Genomic DNA, 22,279 nt, shown 5'->3' with positions numbered 1-22,279 from the left:
GTTTACCAATTTAGGAAATCCTTTGATGCAGAGCGTCCTGGAGAGACAGCAGACTGATAAAGCAGGGAACAATGGGGGAGAAGCGACTTGGTTAAAATAGACCTATTCTCTACTGTATCTGCTCAGAGAGGGATTTGCACACAATTCTGGGCTTTAACAAAGCTTAAGACATAAACACAAAACTAGGCAGAAATATACTGTATTTTGTTATGAAGCAACAGACTGCAGCTTCCTTTTATTCTGAAAATCCAGTGTAACAAATGTATGTTATTCATATTTAAACACAGTAAGCATTCAGAGTTTTATTATTGTTTGACAAAATTATTTTGCATGAAAAAATAAATTCAATTCAAATTCAAGGTCATATTAGAATATCTTAATTTAATACTTAATACCAGATGTGTGCAGTTAGCTTCAAATATACAATAAATGTAGCGGCTATTTTAATGAAATATGATTCTTTTAATAATTTTATGTGGCATATTATATTTTTGTTTGTGTTCCCTAACACCACCTTCTGAAACAAGGTGAAAAACACAAATGGACGACTGATAATTACAGAAAATAGCTGAGATGTTGTCAGTTTCGATCACCTCTCGAATGAAAAATGTCAGATATCCAAGGAGTAATACAGTGAAAATGGCGAGCACTAGTCCGTCACATCATTCACATGCCTGTCATGTCCTGCCACACATCTTGCTACTCTACTTACGATAGCGGGAAATTATTCCGGAGATCAATGACTGCATCACTTTTCTTTATGATGCGCAACTTTTTGCTCATAAACAATAGCACTAAAAAAGCAAATGTCAAAACATTGTATAATCCCATCTGCCGTCACTGAATACAAACACCAAATAATTCATGCTTTAGTGTTCATGCGTGGCGTCTTGAGAGAAGAGTTATAGTGAACAGCAGAAGGGCTTTGACTGTGTTTATCACGGATTCATTTAATAGATCAAAAAACTGCAAGAAGAGAGTGTCATATAAAAAACAAATATTGAGGATTCATAATGAATATCAAAACAGTTTCTCAATGACACGTTGGCAATAGACATTTTATTGAATTTGGTCACGTATTTGTTAATATTTTTTATTGTGGTGTTACAGATAGACGTCATTGGAAATTGCTATTCTGGGGTAAAAGAGCTGCTTGGTGGAGGTCTGCACTCTGTGAGTGCTTTCCAATTCACTGTGTTTTATTGTTGAAATATTGTCCTTGTCAATGTACTGCACACATATTCACAAAAATATGTGCACAAAAATATAAATGCACAGTGACTAAGTTATGGAGCTGACACCCGAACTTGTAAAAGCAAAATGTAAAAATGTCTCCTCATCCTTACCAACAGCTGTGACAAGAGAGGCCTCCCATTAGCACTGCTTTAGTTGCAAACATCCCTCCTGCAGTGACAGGCGAGTTGGAAAAAAATAAAAAAAATAAATCCCCAAAAGTTCAGTGGTTTAGCAGAAAAAAAAAATCACCTTGTCTACATTCACATTTGTAGAACAAGTCGAACAAGAACTGTGTAAAGCCAACATCCATTTCAGGAAACTGCTTCCTAAAAACCACACTAATTCGAATGGCATACGGTATTTCTGTGCACTCCAGAATATATGACTGGCTTGTTGACTGGTGTATTTACTTGCCACAATATGAAACCGCATCCCTGGTGGGAGATCATGGCTTTAATTTAAAAAAGAAGCAGCTGTTGCTGCAACTGGACCTGAGGCTGAGAGTTAAAAAAAAAGACGGTCAGAGGCTCTCCATCTCCTCCCTTGGTACCTACATGCTCCTGTCTTGCAATATATCTTTCTTCAGGCTTTTAGTCAGCGCTCCCTCGACAGTCTAACAAGGTGCTGGGAGGCAGCTTCACACACCTGCTACACGCAGCACCAACTGCCCAAAACATACAAGCTGCTGACAGAAAAATAACAATGGTAATTATGAAAACAGATTCTGCATTACTATCAATGAACTACCGCACACAACCAGGGCAGCAGGGTTCATTTGCAGTTAGCGAAAGTCACGGTGAATCAGAGCAAAATCTGATGCTATAGAATCACGGCTCTGTTCAGAGCATTCCTCACGATCCGCCTGAGGTTCCAGATTCATGTATATTTCAAGAACACTTTTAATGCCTCGACGCAAGGAGAAATTTAGCATGAGCACCACGGTAACCAGAGTTGTGTGGGAGGATACACAAGCTTCACTTCCCAGTCGGTGCGTGCGTCACACTAACACCATGTGAGCCTGTGACTCACGGTGAACCATGTGTCACTGATGGTTTACTAATATTGCTTCAGACTTGACATTTCATACGGACAGGACTAGGGAGATCGACAAACTGCGACTTCAAAGTCATTTTGAAAACAGGCACCATTTTACATCACTGAATCAATGCACTTGGTGATTGACTCACTTCATCTCATGTCTTCAGAATAACCTTCACATTCTTTTCATTCCTCATCTACGCCGGAGCAATGGATAACGCTACTGTGTCTTATGAAACTGACAACCTCATTCTTAATCTGAAATTTCCTTTTGTCTCCCCTATGATTTTTAGTCTCTCTACAATGTTTCCAGTGCGTTTTCCTGTTCTACACTTTCAAGCAAATGACGGTCCTACAGCTTGCACTTTGGTTCTCTTTACTATATAAGGACTTGTATTATAATAACTTAATGATGAGATTATAAATTCCCCAGAAGTCCAGCTCCTCAATGGGAATACTACACGAGGTTTCATGAAACAGTGTCGTAATTTTCAGAGCTCTGTAGGTTCTTGGTATAAAAATGACATGAGATTTTATTGAAATAATTCTTCGAAGCCCGATACTTTACATCTAAGGGCCTCTTTGGTTAGGATGCTGTTTCATGAAACCTCATCTAACCATCACTAGGGAATACCAACCACAGATCTCCCCACAGTGAACTGGGTCTGCCCCATGGCCTCCTCCCAGTTTGACAAGGCCAGAGCATTTCACAAGGGAGACATCCAGCAGACAAGATGGCTCCTGTAGTTATACTTTGAGGCTCTCATGGATGACTGAGCTCCTCTTACAGAGAGTCCACCCCATCTAGCCGAAGCTTGTGACCATCAAAAACAGGAGGTAGTCAAATATGCTCAAATATACGGATCAAATTCATTAAAAATGTGCGATTACAAATGAGGCATGTCCCCACTGATTTTGCATAAACAGCTTGTCGGAGAAACATATTACCCAGTTGGCTTCGTCCCTCCCCCTTATCTTTGCTTTCATTTTCCAATAAATGAAATCTGTCAGCACAGAAGGCTTTTCCCGCTGGATGGTATTTTTGTTATCTGAAATGGAATCGGGAGCTCTATGTGAATGTGTCTAGGTAGTAATCTGACCAGTAAGCTGCTCAGCCGGAGCATTACACACCAAAGATGAGGCTGGTCGGGAGAGAGGAAAGCTATTAATGGAAAATTAACTGTAATACAACACTTGCTGTGTTGTCGTCAGGCTAAAGATGCATCCGGAATTGACAATCATTGTATTTTTGGGGCGTGGCGAAGGAAAAAAACAAAATGGTTTCACTGTCTTACTGACTCCACCTGTCTTTTGATAAGCAGTCCCAGTCCCTCGGTAGGTGACAGGTACAAATTTGTCTTCCTAATATAGATGCTGTGGCTACAGAGATGAATGCACTTGGGCATAATCCCTGTGTGTAACAGAGGATGAAAAGATCTGCCCTACATGACAGGGAGCGGTCAGGTGGCCGTCCCAAAGAGGCTCCTTATGAACATGTCTGTGTTCGCAGTCTGGATAAGAAGTTTAGAAGTGTCACTGAACATCATAATTTCTTAAAAAACAGTCAGAAAACAATGGCTTTTTCTGAGATTTTTTAAGTTATTATTTACAATTGTTATGTACTGTACTTCCGCAAGAGCCTAAACAACCTCAGACTAAATGCCACAAGTGCTGATGGGTAGATGAGGTTTCATGAAACAGTGTCCTGATTCTCGGAGGCCACCAGGTGGCACTGTCTGCAGTGTAATGTTTGGACGAATTCAATGAAACATCTCATCATTTCTAAACCAAGAGCTGCATCTAGTGGCCTCTAATAATTCAGACACTGTTTCATCAATTTGACAATGGTGGTTCATGAAACCTCATCTACCCATCACAAGCGACAAGTTTCTCAACCATGTTCTTCTTTGAACCAAAATTAGTTGAGGAACTAAAACCTCAATTAAATTTTATGATCAGAAATAGCTCAGTGAATTTTAAAAGCATCACACTAAATGGATACTATGCAATAATCGCATATATTTTTAAATAAATTGTAATTTTATTTAGATAAAGGAGTTATTTAGATAAATAATAATGATGCTATTTAGATAAAATAATAATGCTGTATTATTATTTACTGTAATCGAATAAATAAATAAATAAGTCTCCGTTATAGTAACAGAAATCCTCATTGTAATTTACTGAAGTTTCAAGTACACATTCATGTATCAACAATGACAACAAGATAACAACAGTAGCAATAGGCGAACAACAGAAGAACACATTGCATTACGTTCTTTTCGTTATAGCCCTCAGGCAAAATGGAGTGAAATTTCTATTTTCCCCTCAGTATTTTGTAAACTCTCTATTTTGCTGTGTCTTTCAACACATTGTTTGACAGAAGAACAAAACCACTCGTGTCTTATAGTGGCAGCTCCAGAAATAAAGGATGATCTTGACTGTTTTAATAAGTAACAACTTTTTCCTTCAGCAGATACCTTCAGTGGTTGCCATAGAAGGTCAACCTCCCCATCTTAACCTGTCTTGACCATCCTCACTGGCGCCACATATCCCCGTCATGCCCACTTTAGCCAGGTCCAAGAGCCATAATGGTTGTCTTCCTCGTGTCTCCGCTGTTCCTTGTCCAACCTTTTCTTTCCTCCTTACTTCTTTCCTAAGTTTGTTTCCAAATTTCTACTCCAGCTGTCCCTCTGATATATTCATTTCTAATCTTGTCCTTTCTTACTTTCAATGACAAGTATATTCCTTTCTTGCTCAGGACCCTGTCTTTGTCTACATCATGGCTGTCCTATAAAACTACCCCTTCAATCCAGCAGTCGCTCTTCTCTGCCAGATCTCCCCTGGAAGTACTAAATAACAAACATTTAAAGAGACCCCAAACCACAAAAGCGGAAAAGTCTCAGCTAAGTGAAGCAATTTCAGATCATTTCCTTCTAATATCCCAGCTTTTCTCTGATATTATGTGCTGCCAATTACAATGCCTGCCACCTGTATTTGATCACATTGTTGTAAAACGTGTTGTAAGAATTACTAGCTGTTCTAAGAAGATTCACGTGTGTAATTAGCTCTTGGGTAATTTTGGCATCAAACTGAGATATCAGAATCCTGGAGGTGGTGCATTCATCTCATGTTCTGTTGGCAGCAAGTCGTGTTTGACAACAGCACAGACAATGAAACATGTAGTTAAGCTGTCAATGACTGTGCGTGTTACAAACAAGCGAAATCATACTTCGTGGGTTCAACTCACACCATCCAAAAACACTTCGTGAGACAGCCGTTGTAAAGTTGCCAGTTCCATAAACCTGTTCTTGAAATTGTTGTGAATGAAACCTGATTTTGTTCACCATGTCAGCAGATGTGGACAGGAGTCTAGCACCACACAGAAGGGCGGCATCTTTAATGGCCCCCAGTGAGGCCAACATGATGGATTTAGACTGTCAATGGGAGTGAACGCTGCGGGCCCAAGGGCAACCCTTGGTCCACAACTGGAGCTCCAATGCCATCTGTCAGCACAAGGTGTGCGACGCCCATGACCCGGCACCAAACTTGCATCTTCGTCTCAGGATGAAACTCCATGGTAACGATTACTTCTATGAAACAAATTGCGATGTTGTGAAAGAAATCTTTACTTTAAACATGCGTTGGGATTACCTCTACACTACTATCTGATCAACCTCAGCAATGTAAACCAATGTGTTGCCACGTTTTCCAGGCGCAGTAAAGGAGGGAAATAATATAGTTCGATAAGGCTCACAACAACATCTTGTCTATTAACCATGTGTTAAGTTACGTAAACACAGGTCGTACAATTATTGTCCCAAACATCCTCTTCATCGATTGCTTCTGGCAAAATAAAAAAGCAGGAAAAGGCTGAAACATCCATTTATGTACTCCGAGTCACAGCATTACGCTGGATACCGTATAGATAATGTATAGATACTGTATGGACTTTCACTCCCACTGGGCTAAAGTGACCTTGACACAGAGTTAAAGAGAAGCACAGAAGGTTAACATCTGTGTGAGTCTTGTAATGGAATGTCTAGTTCCATCCAAAGGCACTGAACACTGTCGCAAACATGTCTGGCTTTAACCAGTTAGAGGAATGGAGATGAACATTTAGATATTTGAAAGACGTTTATCTAATTAATAATTTTCAAAAACACATTTCAAAAACATGTATATTTATTGGTTATTCAAAGCCTTTTTCCGCAGGTCTTTTATGCAGAACTTACAAATGGAAGTTAGCCTCAGATCTGAGGCTGATTCTATGGTTGTAATTATGGTTTTCTGCTCATAAGACAGAATTTATTTCAGTCATTCACGCGTCAACTGCACTTGGTGAGGCGGTTTTCAATGCGCCATTATTGAAAGGTAAGATGACAGCCACCGAGAGCAGTGGTTTCTGTCAATGGGGCTGGAACCAAAGCCTCAAATTGATACCTACGGATGGCTATGTCCTCCATCACACTGATTCCTGCTGCTTGAGATTCTGAAGGGTGAAAACACAGCAAGACAAAAAGAATCTTGTGATTGTCGTTCATCCTGACACATCTGTGTTTACCATAAACTCACTTGCGAAGGCCAAAATCACAATAATCCCACCAGCTATTTAATAGAAAGTCTGTCCATAGTGGAGACACAAAAGAAGTAGCTTGTATAAAACCAACTATTTTTTCCTGTCTTGTAAATCTTAAACATATTTAGGGTTACTCACTTTTTCCTGTTTATTACAGCCTTTTTAAAGTATTTTCATATTAATTTACTGGCAGTTTTATTGCATAAAAGCTCAGGAAAAATATACACTTAAAAAAAAAAAAAAAGAAAATGTATGCAAATGATTCATGAATACTGCACAGGGGCAAAATAGCATGTTTGGTACAAGTGGTGCATTCACCAAAATGACTCCACAGGTGTTGACATGCAGTTTGGTGTGTAAGAAAATACATTAACGTGTTTCCATGAAGTGTATGAAGCTGAGTTATTCTGCGCACTTGGGCACAGTGAATGCTGTAAGAACAACCTTTATTAATTTATTTTCATTAAATACAGTACTTTTATGTTACTCTGACAAGAGTTCAGTGGATTCACTGTGGACCGTGTGTTTGTGTTGATGGTTACACGCTACTATGATGTATAACTGTCATGCAAATATCCTGTATCCTGACCTGAATTTGGAGCAAAACACTGAAATATAATCATGCAGCAGCAGAAGGCTTCATATTTTTGACTCTATTTTAGGTTTAATTTGTGCCATTTCCTTGATTTGAGTGATGTTAGTGATGAGTGATGTTTTACATCTGTCGTTGGTGGAGTGCTTTATGGTCTCTCCACACTCCTGCTGATGCAGATCAGGGGAACAAGAAACACGCTGTTGCTGACTTAAGTCAGCGCATCTGAAAAACTGTGTTGTTCCGACCTCAATGCAAAAATTGCACACGTGGTTCGGCAAACTGAAGACCTTAGCAAATGCCCCTCAGTATCTATCCTTCGATTCACTTATACACCGATTCAGACAGTCTTAAAAGGAACAAGGTGATTTGACGAACAGAAAAGCACATTTAAACATCATCAGCATTGCAGGGGAATAAGGTTTTAGTTTATTAGAACAGGATTGTAAAATTAAGAGCGGAAAATGTTGAATTTAAGTGCTCCATTATTTGGGAAAAACAGCCCACGTAATACTGATGCAAAAGGCAGCACTTGCTGCACTTGTTGAGTTTCTTTTGTGGAGCACAAACGTTGTTTGGATTCCATTTTGATGTCATCAATAAAGTACCGTAGTTTCCCTACAAGCCACTTTTTTCACGTGGTCTGAACACTGTGGCTTATACAACGGTGCGGCTAATAAATGGATTTTTACAGTCTAAAGAGTGTCATGCTGGAGCCTGGTCACATCAAACCGCTGAAATCACAGACGTTTTCAAAGTGCTGAAAATGCGCTATTTTCGCCTGCGTTTTCACAGCTCCACCAACGGAGCTAATCTCCTGGAGAATCGGAGATGAGAAGCATCAGCTGAGACCAGCTGTGGTGTCAGAACTTTGGACGACAACAGCACATTTTTAGTCAATAAAAGTTCATGACTTCATGATTCAAGTTCAGAACATTTCCCAGTTTGTTTTGTGAGTCAGTCACGATGCTGGACCCCGTTTTCAAAACTAGACTAGAAGTAGAGGTAGACATTTATTTCAACCGCACTTCAAACATGCAACAACAGCTCTTTCACCTCAAGTTGATGTGAGAGATTAAAAAGGAGCAGAGAGACAAACAGTTCTTGGAATTTCCTCCCCAATTTTGCTGTATGTTTTTTTCTTTCCCCAGACAGGTGGTATTAAAAAAAAAAAAAAAAAAAAAACAGTGTCCCAATTTCCGTGAAGATATACTAGCCGAGCAACACATGGTGTTTGCAAATCATTGTGCTTCAATCACAGGTGAAAAAAATAGACGTGTTCTGTTGGTTGAAACACGTCAAAAACAACAACTGTTTAATCTAACCGCATCTTGGGCAAAGTGAGATATCATCTCAGTGAGGAACAAGACTTAATCTTCCGGAGGCTCCACAGAAAGTGTCACTTCTTGGCACACAATTGAAACCCAGTTGCCTGAGGAGGGCTTAACTCCCAGGATAAGTCTCAGGTCTGAATATTGATGGCTGCTGGATTAGAGGAAAAGCAAGGCAGTGCAGATTTAATGCAGCCTTCGCTTGTAAAACAATAATCCCTACCAGTATCAAGACAATCACCGCGCTGGAACTTGCAGATAAAGCGTGCACGCTGCATAGAGCCGGTAATGGTGTCTTAATTGCAACTCAGCTCGAGATCATTTTCACTTCATTAAAGTGTGTTGCAATAGTTGGAGATGCTCGGCCTGAGCTGTTGTTGTCTGTTGGAGACAGTACGCAAGGCTCCTCATTAATGTGGCATTTAATTAAATATCCGGCGACAGATGTCCATGGCGAAAAACTTGAAAAACTGAAAACATAAAATTGTATTTTCCCCTCTTGATCGGTGTTCACTCTGACTTTAGGCTGTGCAGAGCAAGAGTCTGACAGATGTTGAAAGATTTTATTGCACCTGTTCTTGCTACCGCTCATTAAAAAGGGCTCAAACATGGAGTCAACAGAAGCACACAAAATTCCAGTTTGTAGAATATCTTTTTTACTATGAAGAAAAAGCCATTTTAAAGTTACCCGGAGAAACTGACAATATTCAGCGAGGTTGTTGCATGTATTCTTTAGTCTTTTTTTTTCTCATAATTCAATTATTCTTCCATTTCCATAGTTTCAAGAGTAGAGGGTTTTTAGAAGATGTTTTTTTTCCCCCATTACTAGTCTTAATCTAAGGTCAATACGAGGGCAGATATTGTGTCAGCTACTTTGGTCATCTCCTCGCTCCAAATTTAAGCACATCCGAATTGTGCAAAATGTCCTTTGGAATACAATGGCACTCATAAACAATATTTGTTTTATATCAGTGATTTATAAAATTGCCACGTTTTGATGTTTCATTTCAACACGTGGAAGTAGAAAAACAGACAGTTATGGAATCTCCGGCTCTCAACCCTGGGCTGCGACTGAAATAAAATGGCCCAGACAACGACTTTTGAATGTCCACCACTTCAACTGAACGGCCATTAGAGCCACTTCACCCAGGGTTAATTCAGAAACGGGTTTCTTGCAATGAGGTGACATGGTGGCCATTTTGTTCTCCCTCTGGACAGGCAATAATCTGAACCCCATCAGCAACTGATGTTTGGCACAAATTGAACACAATAAAATGCAATCGGGGTAAGTGCTAGGGTCAGATTTTTTTTTTCTTTTTCTGGCAACCCATTGCATCGTAATGAAAACAATGCATTGATGGTGAATTAGGAAAGTAGGATGCATCTTCAGAGCCCGCCTCTAATATTTCTACCCCCTTTAGAGAGGCTGTGTCACTTCATATTCCCATAAGTCCATTACACTTTCCACATTTCCCAATCCTGACCAACGGTTCCAGGGTTATTGGGGACCAGAAATGGGGTTGACATAGGTCGTCTTTAACTTCCCTTGAACTCTACTTGCCCTAACCCCATCCTTAACATCAGTCAGATAGTATCACATTCGGCAATGCCATTCACAAATGTACAAAAAAGCACCTCTAGGTCAATGAAATTGTAGGAGAGTTGGTTCAAGTAGTGATGAAAGCTTCTTTTGCTCACAAAGTCAATGATGGCCCATTGACTCTCTGTACTAGCAGGTGTTGCACTGTACACCCCCATCTCCGAGTCTGTCGTCACCTCTTACAGTACCGTGGTGTATTCTCCTGCAACTGTCTCAGCCCTAAACATCGATTGGCTACCCCGTCTCTGACATTGGCACCATCTGAGGCGAAACTATCGCCTATTTACGCTCCCGCTACGTACAAAAATGTACCCGTCATTTTCAAGCAACGTTACCGTCGCTGCTCACATGCTTTGACTGCTTTATGTTGGTATTGCTGTTCACCAATATATCCACTAGCATCAATAATTTCTGACCTTAATAAACTGCCATACCAAGCTTGCGACTGCGGAAGAAGTTTTGACAATGTACCTCTAGCATAAAACAGGAAAACAGAGGCAGCACTGGAGGAGGCGGTGGACGGTGAGGCTGTTAAATATATCGCAACTGGAGGTCGGAGAATTTTGGTTTCTGGTGGTACCGCACCATTTGGGCCGCATCTGCAAGCTAAGTTGAAGTGTGCAGAAATACTGACGAAATGAAAGCAGGAAACGGACAGTAGGCTCTCTTCGTATCTATCCAGAAGGTTGAGCATAAATGGGCCTTGCTCTCGATATGACCTCTGATCTACAGTCAACACATTCTTGGTTTCATCCTTGTCACTGGGACCTTAGCCTGGAAATTTAAGCGTTGGTCCAAATATTTTTTCCTGTTTTTCCAAAGTTTGTTTGAGAATAGGACCCTAATTTTTATATACAGACGTCCTTCACTATGGGATAGGTTGGCAGATAAGTGCCCTTGACAGCGTCACGGAGCAAGCAAAATGATATCTTCATCATTGAGCCATGTATAATCGTATTGGCCTACAGAACAATGCACTAGCAAACTGGACCGCGGGATGGGGAGAGATGATTTATCTGAGCTCTAGCTCCAACTGCTCCATGACTAAATAGCATATAGTTAAAAAATATATTCATCTAAGTTGTCATCCCCTGATATATTAAATCCATCGGCAACAGATGGGGGATGGAAGCGTCTCAAAATGACAGCGTGCGCTGGCGAGGGTTGATAATACAGACCACTGCTGCAGTGGATCCATCAACGTCAAGAGCTTTGAGCGGTCGCCTTTCACGACTCCTTTTCATTCCATGTGGTCCATGGGTGCCAAGTTTGCCCGCAGTAGCATCGTTTGAGAAGATCTATAATAACATAATAACTATATTAGGGAAGCAGCGTGAGCTGCTAACTCGAGCTGCTCAAAATATGAAAGACTTTCCTGACTTTACTAATGTCCCTCCACTGTTTGTTGGAGAGACCTTATCGGACCAATTACCATTGGGCTGAAGGGAGAATTGTAAGAACTATTAAAAACAATGATTCTGACTCATTGCCTGTTTCCCATGGTGCACTTCTCCTCTGATATAGAGGGCACGCTCAGAGATGTTAATATCCACGTTAATAACGCATGAGAGGACACCCAGTGGTTTGCAAATAATGGCATTAATGTAATGTTACCCATAAGTCAAGCGCTACAGAATTCAATAACAAGATGACTCTCTCAGGTCATTTTGCAGAACTTTTGATTGGTCACCTGAGAAGGAAGAAAGTCCAGTCACTTTAGATTGTTATACAGATGGTGATTAAGAATGTGTGTGGGTGGTGTAGGAAGACATTGCATTATTATGATGTCTCTTTGATAAGCCATGACAAACTTGTTCTCTGTATCAACAGGACAGAACAAAGGAGGCACTGAGGATTACTGACACTGTACAACCGGGTTTCACCAACAGGAGAGACTCAGAGTTAAGTTGTTAAACTGCCATTCATATCGGTGTAACTCCTTGCCAGATGAAAACTAATCTAAAAATGAAAGGCTTTCATGCGATGTTTCTTTCTGCCAACCTCCGGCTTGTTCTTGGAGGCAATTTAGAAAGACTATGTGGAGCTTGGCTGAAATGACGCTCCATTGTCTGATATTTTACTGCATTAGATGTTTGTGCAACGGTCCAGGAACCTCGGCCAGTCTGAGAGAAAACCATTTCACAGAATCAATACTTATGATTGTACTGTTTGTCAGCTTTTAGCGAGCCTTTGCAGAAAGCATTATCTCCAAAGTCGCCGACAATTAATATTGCAGTTTACTTAAAGACTGGATGGAAAGGATCTGAGAGGATTTATGAGCGTGGTAATATCTGCTTCACTGAAGCATCGATCGATCGGCCTGTAACTAACAATGTACAATAAATATTTAAGAAGCCTGGACTTCACTTTTTGAGCTACGTGGTATGAATTTACAACCCAGAATTGTCAACCAAAAAAAGAAAATGCAATTAAAATCAAACAATTTTCTTTTTCTTTCACTCCATAAATCCATTTCCTCCTCATGGGCCGTAATCTTCTCGCCAAATCCGATTAATAAAAATGAGTTTAATCCAAAATTATTTCAAACTCTGCTTTTAAGTCCAGATTAAAACGTGATTAAAGGGCCAGTTGCTTCGCCGTTTAATGTGTGTTTCACTGCACTTGACACATACCAATCCAGACACACATTTTCCCGAGCTTGTGTTCTCTTTGTAAATTGTTAAATGTCAACATGCGCTCCATGTTTTGGGAAATGCTGGTGAGACTTTAACATTCATATTTCCCATCAGGGAGAGTGGCGTCCTGCGCTTTCATCTGTCTTGATCATCCTCCCGAGTCACACCTCTCCTCTTCATGTCCTCATTTACTGCATCTATGAAGCTCACTTATTATCATCCTCTTCTTCTCTCCCAGGTATTTCACATTTGTATAACACTGTCTCTCCTCTTCTCATGTCCAAACCATTTGGCCTCCCTGACCTTGTAGAGCAATTCAAAGCACACTTGTTTTTATTACTTCTCCATGATCACAATAATCTATTCTCTACTGAGCCCCTGAAAACAATCATCTTCCCAACCTATTCCCTCACGTAATGGCAGGTGGAAGAAGCCTTTCCCTTTGACTCACATCACAGGAACCACATAAATAAACTGCTATCCATGCGCCGTCTGACAGACAATTACAGTCACTAATTCACTGCCATATATTTCTAGGCTGTGGGAGGAAACCAGAGTGCCCTCGGGGCAACCCACACAAGCATTGGGACAAGACGCTTTGGAACAGGCTTGTGCAGTTACATCTCCTAAAGGGGCCATCTAGCCAAAACAAAGTAATATAGAAGAAAAACACTCTTTAATTTAACTAGAATTATGTGACTTAAATATGATACATGGTGTTGGGACTTAATAATAAATAATAATACGTTGATATTTTGGAACAATGTGGAATTACATTGTGACATTATATGCTTACAACGTGCTGTTTGACACGTTTGAATTTCATTTCATATACATTTCAATGAATCCTTCTTATTTTTGGTGGATGTCTAGGGAACAGAACTATAGGTAAAAAGCTACAAAGGTGCTGCATTACAATTTCTCCAATTGTGATCAGTTTCTTTAGTTTTTTGGCAGTTCTGCAGTTTGAGTTTGACCTCATTGGGACCGCATAAATACAGGCAAAGGGCCACATTTGGCCCCCAGGAAGCACTATCCTCATAACTGCTCTGGTGTTTGGGATGTAACCAGAGGGCCCAGGGGAAGCCCACATAGAGGTGCGAACAGACAACGGCACACCTCTACACCAAACCAATTACGGACTCCACCTGTTGCAGTGCGTTATGGGACATGAGTGTGCTATGATAGCCTTGTCACTGCCTGATCTGGTTCCGGTGTTGGAACTGGAAGTTAGTGACGCGCACGCACGAGTTCTACCGACTGGTGTCTACTTGTAAATGTATTTTATTTATTTATTTTATTATTATTAAAATGGTCTATATTTAACATTGTAATGAGGAAATTATACATATTAATCTGTTATTCTATTTTTTTAAAATCCAGAATTCTAGAATCAATAATGATTTCAAGCTCCTTCATTACATTTGACCTACGCAATGGATTGTTTCTGATACATTACGGAGTGTAGGGGAAACATTTCTCCTTATATTTCTTTCAAAGAGGTTTAAAAGGGGAAGGAACAAAGTTTATGAAGCGACAGAGCAGATCAGGCAGTGACAGATTCGACAAAGTGACGACATCATATTGCGATAAACGTGTGCGTACAAGACAACGTAACAGTGAATACTAATGTATGCGTGCAGTTATCTTCAGATCCACATCTGGTTAGGTCTAAGTTGAGCAGGGCATGCGCTTTAGGATTGTTCTACAGACATACTGTATCTGAGATTACGAAAAACAAATTACGCTTGTGAAGATCTTACAAACACCCACTTTCCTTGTAGAACCAATAAAGCTATCAAAACATCACAACACAAAAGTCCTTGAAAATGTGGAACCAAATCTGCATTTGTGTCAAGACCCGGAAAGTGGAATATAAGAGGAACTGAATCACAGACAGTAGTAGAGAATGTAACAAACTAGGCGTAAGCAAATAAGAAAAAATGTTGCATTATTTAAAAGTACCTTGTAGAGGAAACCAAGACAATTTCCTTCCACGTCTAGCAAGAGACTTTGCTTTGCATATGCCTTTTTGTGTCATGCTGTGACGTTTCAGAAGTGATGTGCTCTAGCAGATGCCGCAGCACTCGCAGAGAAAAGATAAAGATGATGGACGACCTCTATGATGGTTATCACTCGAACACACACACCACGGTGCCACATCTGATTGCACGGGTAGAAAAGCTCAGCAGCATGCCTGCGGCGCTGTTCCCAATGGTGGAACAATGGACTTATTTTCTCTTCCAGCTTAGGTCAGAGACTCAAGGGGAAGAGATGTGAAGCCGCACAGACAGAAATGTAATGGGGGAAAAAAGGCAAATGACCAGTTCCATTGAATCTGAGGATGCATTGAGTATACAGAGATTCCATATTTCACAGTGTAAATTTTCCAAACATCAGTGTAAATATGTTACCATCCAAATATTGCTCATGTAGTTCAGAATGTTTACATATGTCTCATCAACAGGCTTACTGCTACATCACTACGTAGTCATGTGATGAATCATTGGATCTTCAAAGCACCTATATGCAAGAACCACACAAAGGATAGTGAAATGTAAATGCACTTAAAATGAAAATGGCCCCAACCCTAACAGAACTTGGGCTCTTCTTTCTTTCTTTCTTCCTTTCTTTCTTCCTTTCTTTCTTTCTTTCTTTCTTTCCATCCAACTATACCTTCCTTCCTTCCGGCCAGCCTTCCTTCATTCCATTCTTCCTTGCTTTCTCAAACAATCTTTCTTTCTTGGCTGAATACCTTTTTATTTTTCTTATGTTGTTGCACTGTGACTGTGTGGAGACCCAGTGGAAATGGGTGGAGCGTAAACAGGGGACACAACATCCAGTTACCTAGGATAAAGTACTTGCATCCAAGGTACAGTATGTGCAAGAAAATATGCTCAATCTTTTTTGGCATAGGAGCTGGAGACATGTAAGAGAATGTTAGTTCCAAGCTGTTGGTTGTCAGAACTGGTGTTCTCACCCTGGACGCACTAACCATTACTGATGTCGTACAGTTCCGATTTTTTGCTAAAAAAAAAAAGTGCATCAACAACTGTACTTCTGTTGCCAAAATGCACCCATTCATGAAGACGTGACATGCACAGGTGTGTGCAGTGTTTCCAAGCAGTGTGTTGTTGTACAAAGATGAGGTACATTGTGTATTTAAAACTCCAGTGGCAGGTGTCAGAACATCTGAGGTCGATGTTTTAGGGGCCTGCCAAAACCAAGGCAGCTCACAAAACGGCTAATTTCCCGGCATCATGTCAGACAATAAACTCGACAAAGAGAGGTGTAAACAAAGGTGATGCCTGCTGATGAGTTATGAAAATTACTGCCGTGAAGTGAACGACACTAAGAAGAACGACGCTGTAAAAACGCCTCCTACCTGCTGAGGCTCTCGTGGAGTTGTTTGTTTGACACGTCTGCTGGAAGCGGTGGTGGTGGTGGTGATCTCCATGATGGATGTGGAGGTCTCGGAGCGGTTGGCCGTGGTGCTCGACTGAGGCGTGATAGAAGACGGCGAGTCCCCCACTAGCCGCACACTTCCCTGGACTTTTATGTTGGGATCCCCCTCAGCAGCCATGTTGAACACCTTCAAGCCATTATAGTAGAGGCCAGAAAGCTGGCCCTGAAACGAACGACTCCGGTCGCGCTCCCAGCCTCCGATCTGTATAGTCGTTTGGCTGTTGAAGATCGTGAGCTGGCGCCCTGTGGGAAAACAACGTTACATATGTACAAACATGTTGAACCACTTTTACTAAACAGAAAAATTAAGAAAAAAAAGAAAGACAAATTATCTGCCCAGTGGTTAATGAGACCAATAAATTACGGGTTGTGAATAAAACCCCATGCAATTTATTGCAGACAGAATGATGAGATGTCTTGGGAACAATAGAACAAATTAAAACATGGAGGAAAAACAGAAGATCAATTGACATGACGCACTCAAACACAAAAATTCACATGGAAAAAGAAACACGGATTAATATGTTAACAACCAAAAACAAACAAACAAACAAAAAAAAGCCAGCAAAAACTGTTCCTCAGTTTTTCTGAATCAAAACAAAATGGTCGGGCGCAGAACAAGAAGAAAACATCGTATGACGCCACTTGCATAGACTCAAACATAAATAAAGACTGAAAAGTGACAGGGCTCATTTCACATCATATGTGAAAAAAAAAATGAATTAGTCATCAATAAAAATACAAAGCATGCACTCAGTTTAATGGATAGCACAGTTCATCTAAAGCCCTATTCATATTTACTGTTAAAGGGACTTAAAATTCTGAAGCCAATTCATATTTTACTCTATTTACCTGCCATTTAACCAGTTATCAATTTACACTTATCAATCGTACAGAACATGTACAAAATGCTTCAAATGCTATTAACGCTAATCCACCACTACGTCACTTACTTTAGACTGTATTAGTTATGTTGACAGATGCCTTAGTAATTTCTAAACAATATTTACTATTTACAGTCCCTTTAACCCGTAGTTGACAAGAAACACTTATTACAGCTAAAAACAAATACACATTTAGGTTTTTATGGTTTATTTATTTACTGTAATTACTTTTATTTCCCACAAACTACAACCTAGTTATGACCAAATTATTCTATTTGAAGTTTTAATCAGTGATTTTACCTTTGTCGAGTAGCCATTCGTCAACTACTCGACCGAGTCGGTATGGGATTCGCTGTCTAGCAATCGCCAGGCGTTCGTTATCATTGTTGCCTTTAAAGTTTAAAGAGACATTTCATTGGTTAAAATCTGTAAGGTCAAAGGTTAATGTTCAGACTTAATGCTGAGGTTAGACAACCGCACATGAGTTTTAAATTTAAAGAAAACACGTTGTTAATATTAAAAAATGCCATATTTACTCAAACATTATTTAAACAAAATGCAACCATTTTATTTTAGTGATGCAAACAATGCAAATTAGGCCTGCGTTAATTGACATAATTTAATTTAATTTATTAAATTTTGAAAAACCAACCCACATTAGCACTTAAAGAAAAAAAAAAAAACATTACAGAACACAAATCAAGATCATTTATCTGTACTTTCTGGATCTTTTTAAATGGTGTTTAATGCTATTTAAAACATTTACAACACATTTATTGCACCTTGATGATTTTATGGTTTAAAGCACAATTGACAGGGGCTATTTTAAAGACAGCAGTCATCACAGTATAGAAGAGAAAAAAGTGGAGAAAACAAGGTTAAAGCAGAAATGTACACCCAGAACATCAATAAACAGGCGCTTTGACAAAAGCTACAGGTTTGAAAGAAGCACAGGAATAATCATCTAAGTATAGTAAGATTAGCTGAATGATAAAAAGAGACCCACAGAGGATTTTTTTTTCTTTTTCAATGATGAAGTGTGGAAAATTGTGGTTTGAACCGCCATTGTTCGGTGATGTGTACGGATATGAGTTCAGTAAAATCAAAATAAAAGACATCAGCAGGAAGCAAGAACCATTTTCCTTTTTCTTTGTATCTAATTCTGGACAGTCACAACCTGAACCCACATGAGGGTAATTCGTTTTGACAAATATGTGACATTACAAAAAGTTGAAGTTAAAATCTTTAAGACAGTGCATCTTTCAAGCTAAATGTTTGCGATGGCATTTAACACCACGTGGCAAAGCCAAGGCTCTTCTGCGTAAGGGCCAGGAGCAGCGCTTCCAAGATCAGAGCAAAGATCAAAGGTCATCCCGCATGCTAATGCAGAATCTTTCAAATAAAAAAGTAACTGAAGTTTACATTAATACAATCTCTGCACTCCGAATTTTCATGAATTCCCAGCAAAGGCAACACACACCACCTCTTCATCATCTGAATGCCAAAGCTGAAACAACTTTCAGGCCAAGTTGCAGTCGAAAGCACTCTCCCAAGCTTTTGTCTGCTGTGATTGAATTCAGTCACTCTCATTCTTTGAGGAGATGGACAATATTTATCCCATCAATTCCATTAATTCAGTCCCGGGAGATAAAAGCGGCACTGACAATGATTTACGAGGAATAGGCGGGCGAGTCAAAAGGTTCATAGACTTGAGGAAACGACGGAACAGATGCACAGTGGATTTGTGATGAAAGGTCTCGCAGGTAGAAAGACACAAAAGAGATTCCATCATCTTGAATGACTTTGGAGGATCAGCAGCCGAGAGAGTGGTTTCGTAGCTCTTCCAAGGAGCACATGGAATTTGCCTGCAGTCAATTGAGTTGAAGCACAAAGCCTAGCAAAAGGCTTTTAAAAACAAAGTGAGCAAGACACACACTGGAGTGAAACCCCACACATATCTACAGCTGCCGGTATACAAAGGTTGACTGAGGTCGAAGCACAAACGACTGACTTCAAATCAGAGAGGCTGCTCACCTTAAATGGTAATGGTGACAGTTTCACGCCACTCCTCGAATATCACATGATTTTCTGTTCATACTTTCAAGGTTAATCTTTTACTGACACTCCTCCTCCAACTACTATTACTACCACTAATAATTCAAAATATCATCATAACAATAACACTTTATGGCATTATTGTTATTGTTATTATTATTATTATTATTATTATTATTATTATTAGTAGTAGTAGTAGTAGTAGTATTCAAGAACTGAACATAAAATAAATCACAAATTGTTCAGGTCTTCAGGTGTTTTCATATCAATAGAGTCAAAATGAAATAGAGAAAGAAAATTCTAGTATAATTCTAGGTTTGAATATTGGAAAAATGAAATCTGAACTCTTTAAAGCAGAAAAATAAAAGTAAAAATAAAAACTTCTGAGGACAGTGATGCTTGGTATCAAAATGGACAGATCCGACCCCCTAATGGATTTTTGTTTTTGTTTTATTCCTGTATTGATTTCTACATAGTTGTAAGAAAATAGTTTGATGCGTCTCTCATTCATGTGTCATTCATTGTTTTGACCTTTTCCCATTGTTTTTTCAAACTCAAAACAATCAACCCCAATAACCTCCAGCAATATTTCCATACATTTGTTTTTAAATTATTTCCGTCCAGAACCTTGACTTTGGCCCAAAGCTGCACTGGAAACTGAACTCCATAGTTAGGAGCTAACTGGCCATCGAGGCTCATTGAACTGACTTCAAACCTAATCCAAGGGTGTCCGCGAATATCCGTCTGCTCAACAGTAGATCACATTAAAACCGGTCACAATTTGGCGCTGAAGGGAAAGCGATGAATCCTATCTCTAACAAAGATGATTCAGAGTGAGGTTTCACCTTATTAGAGCCGTTCCTGACTAATTACATCTTATCACAATTACAGTGCGACCCCTCCCCTCCACCCCGAGCACAGAGAGCCATTATTCCCTGGGCTGGCTCGGAGTCACACTAGGGTCCGTGTAGGCCTCCAACACTGCCATCATAACAGCCCTCAGCCACTCTTAGGCCACTCACAGATCAAACTGGATGATAATAAGAGTTGACAGCCACAATGAAAAAATGATGGCGGGAGAGTGAAAACGACAGGGAGTAGGAGATTGTTTGGGAAAGGAGCAATCATTCTCAAAGCGGGGAAATAATTGCCTCACCAGGCTGATACTGAGGCCACAGTAATCTCATTAAAAAGCCGACTCCACGCTTGTGGCCTATGAAAAGTCATTGGCGAAAGGATCATCATGTAAGATGCTAAACAAGCAAGACTGACCCCCAGATTGTTCTGTTCCTCTTATTGCAGAAAAATAAAAATAAAAATAAAAATAAAATAAAAATAAAAATAAAAATAAAAATAAAAATAAAAATAAAAATAAAAATAAAAACTTCTGAGGACAGTGATGTCACCAGGACTCACTCCTCTGCTACCAAAATGGACAGATCCGACCCCCTAATGGATCTGTCTGTTTTATACCTGTATTGATTTCTCTATGGTTGTAAGAAAATAGTGTGATGGGTCTCTCATTTATTTATTTATTTACTTATTTGTGGCCTATTAAAAGTTATTGGCAAAAGGATCATAATGTAAGATGCAAAACAAGCAAGACTGACCACCCTTTTATTCCTGCCTAGATTTCTCTTTTGCGCCACACGCAGACAGCCACAAATAAAAAAAAGAAAAAAAAAAACGTCCCCTCTTCTCCAGAGCCTTGACCATGGAAGTAATACCATCACAATGGTGCGGCCAGGCCTGCAGGGTGCACTGCATTATCCTATCAGAGGACCCAATGAACATACCCGGCTCAAAAAGATAATGGAGCTGCTCTTATTCTCCGGCTGTTATCAGAACGTCGTGCACTCACAGAGGCTCCTGTATCTCATGCTGCTCCCTGCTAGCTTTCCCCCCCTGTAGCTTTTACCTTGTTCAGTTCACTGCTGCCCCGACATGTCAAACACCCTCTTTCAGTCGCAGTTTAGGCTCCCAAGTCTTCAATGGATCCCAGCTAGCCGGGGGATGTGTGTCTAATCCAGGCCTTCTCAAGTTACTCCAGGGAACATAGCTTTACTTTTTACCTTTTGCCGTACTAGAATAAAGTATAATTGCACATCCACTCATGATTTTTTTTTTCTGTTACAGACAAAAACGATGTTAATGAAGTTATTCTTTATTGGAGGTTGATCTATATTACTTGTCTTTTCTTTAATGTTAACAAGGACACAGTGTTTTGCAGAGGTGAACTTATAGTAGTTTTTAGAGAAATTATACTATTCACAGAGGCGGAGGAGAGTTTGGGGGGACGCGAAACGTTGACTCCTTCTTTAATCTGACTTTTATTAACATCAATTCAGCTCTTTATGACCTCAAATGGTGCATTTCTAATCAAAGACCCCAATGAAATTACGAATCAAACCCGACTTTTGATGAAAGTCACCTGCACTTGTCGAAGCATTTGCATTCTTGCTCATTTACTGTCAGTCTTGTAATGAGATAAAGCGCCTTATCTGACCACTTTATTAAGAAAAAGAGAGAAAGAAGAAAGAGACAAGAGCGTGAGAGCAAAAAGGGGGCGGCGGCTGGGATGGCTCTGCTGAATCACTGCTGTCTGGTGGCGGAGATAAGCCAGACGAACCCATTGCAAACCAAATCACTGCTCGCCAGCAGTCAGGCGGCCGCCTCGCGCGCTGGATAAATAGGTTCCACTGCTTCATTGAACCCAGCGGTTGATATTGTTTCACGATCAGCAGTCACAAATGAAGGCTCAGTATCCCTCGATATCGGATGATATCTTCACTTAATTCATCTTCATATATGGAAAGGCCGGAATGTGCATCTAATAACAACACATACGTAAAAAAGGAGGCCT

The 22,279-nt window shown here is 40.0% G+C and overlaps 1 protein-coding gene across 36 annotated transcripts in view; it reads right to left on the bottom strand.

Moving 5' to 3' along the window:
• LOC128764562 (neurexin-1a-like) overlaps nucleotides 1–22,279 on the bottom strand; it is a 223,358-nt gene that overhangs the window by 20,761 nt on the left and 180,318 nt on the right. For 22 of the 36 annotated variants that reach the window (XM_053874382.1, XM_053874389.1, XM_053874390.1 and 19 more), the window contains 2 exons: nucleotides 17,662–17,751; nucleotides 16,398–16,720 (listed from right to left, as the gene is read on the bottom strand). In XM_053874382.1, the coding sequence (XP_053730357.1) occupies nucleotides 16,398–16,720; nucleotides 17,662–17,751 (413 nt within the window). Of the gene's footprint in view, nucleotides 1–16,397; nucleotides 16,721–17,661; nucleotides 17,752–17,799; nucleotides 18,182–22,279 lie in introns of those variants that run through there. The other 14 variants (XM_053874401.1, XM_053874405.1, XM_053874399.1 and 11 more) reach the window with 2 other exon arrangements.

This window comes from Synchiropus splendidus, chromosome 9, assembly GCF_027744825.2.
Source record: "Synchiropus splendidus isolate RoL2022-P1 chromosome 9, RoL_Sspl_1.0, whole genome shotgun sequence".
Classification (NCBI taxonomy): Eukaryota; Metazoa; Chordata; class Actinopteri; order Syngnathiformes; family Callionymidae; genus Synchiropus; species Synchiropus splendidus.
The sequence above is the reverse complement of the archived record's forward strand: the minus strand, read 5'-3'. Positions and strand labels throughout refer to the sequence as shown.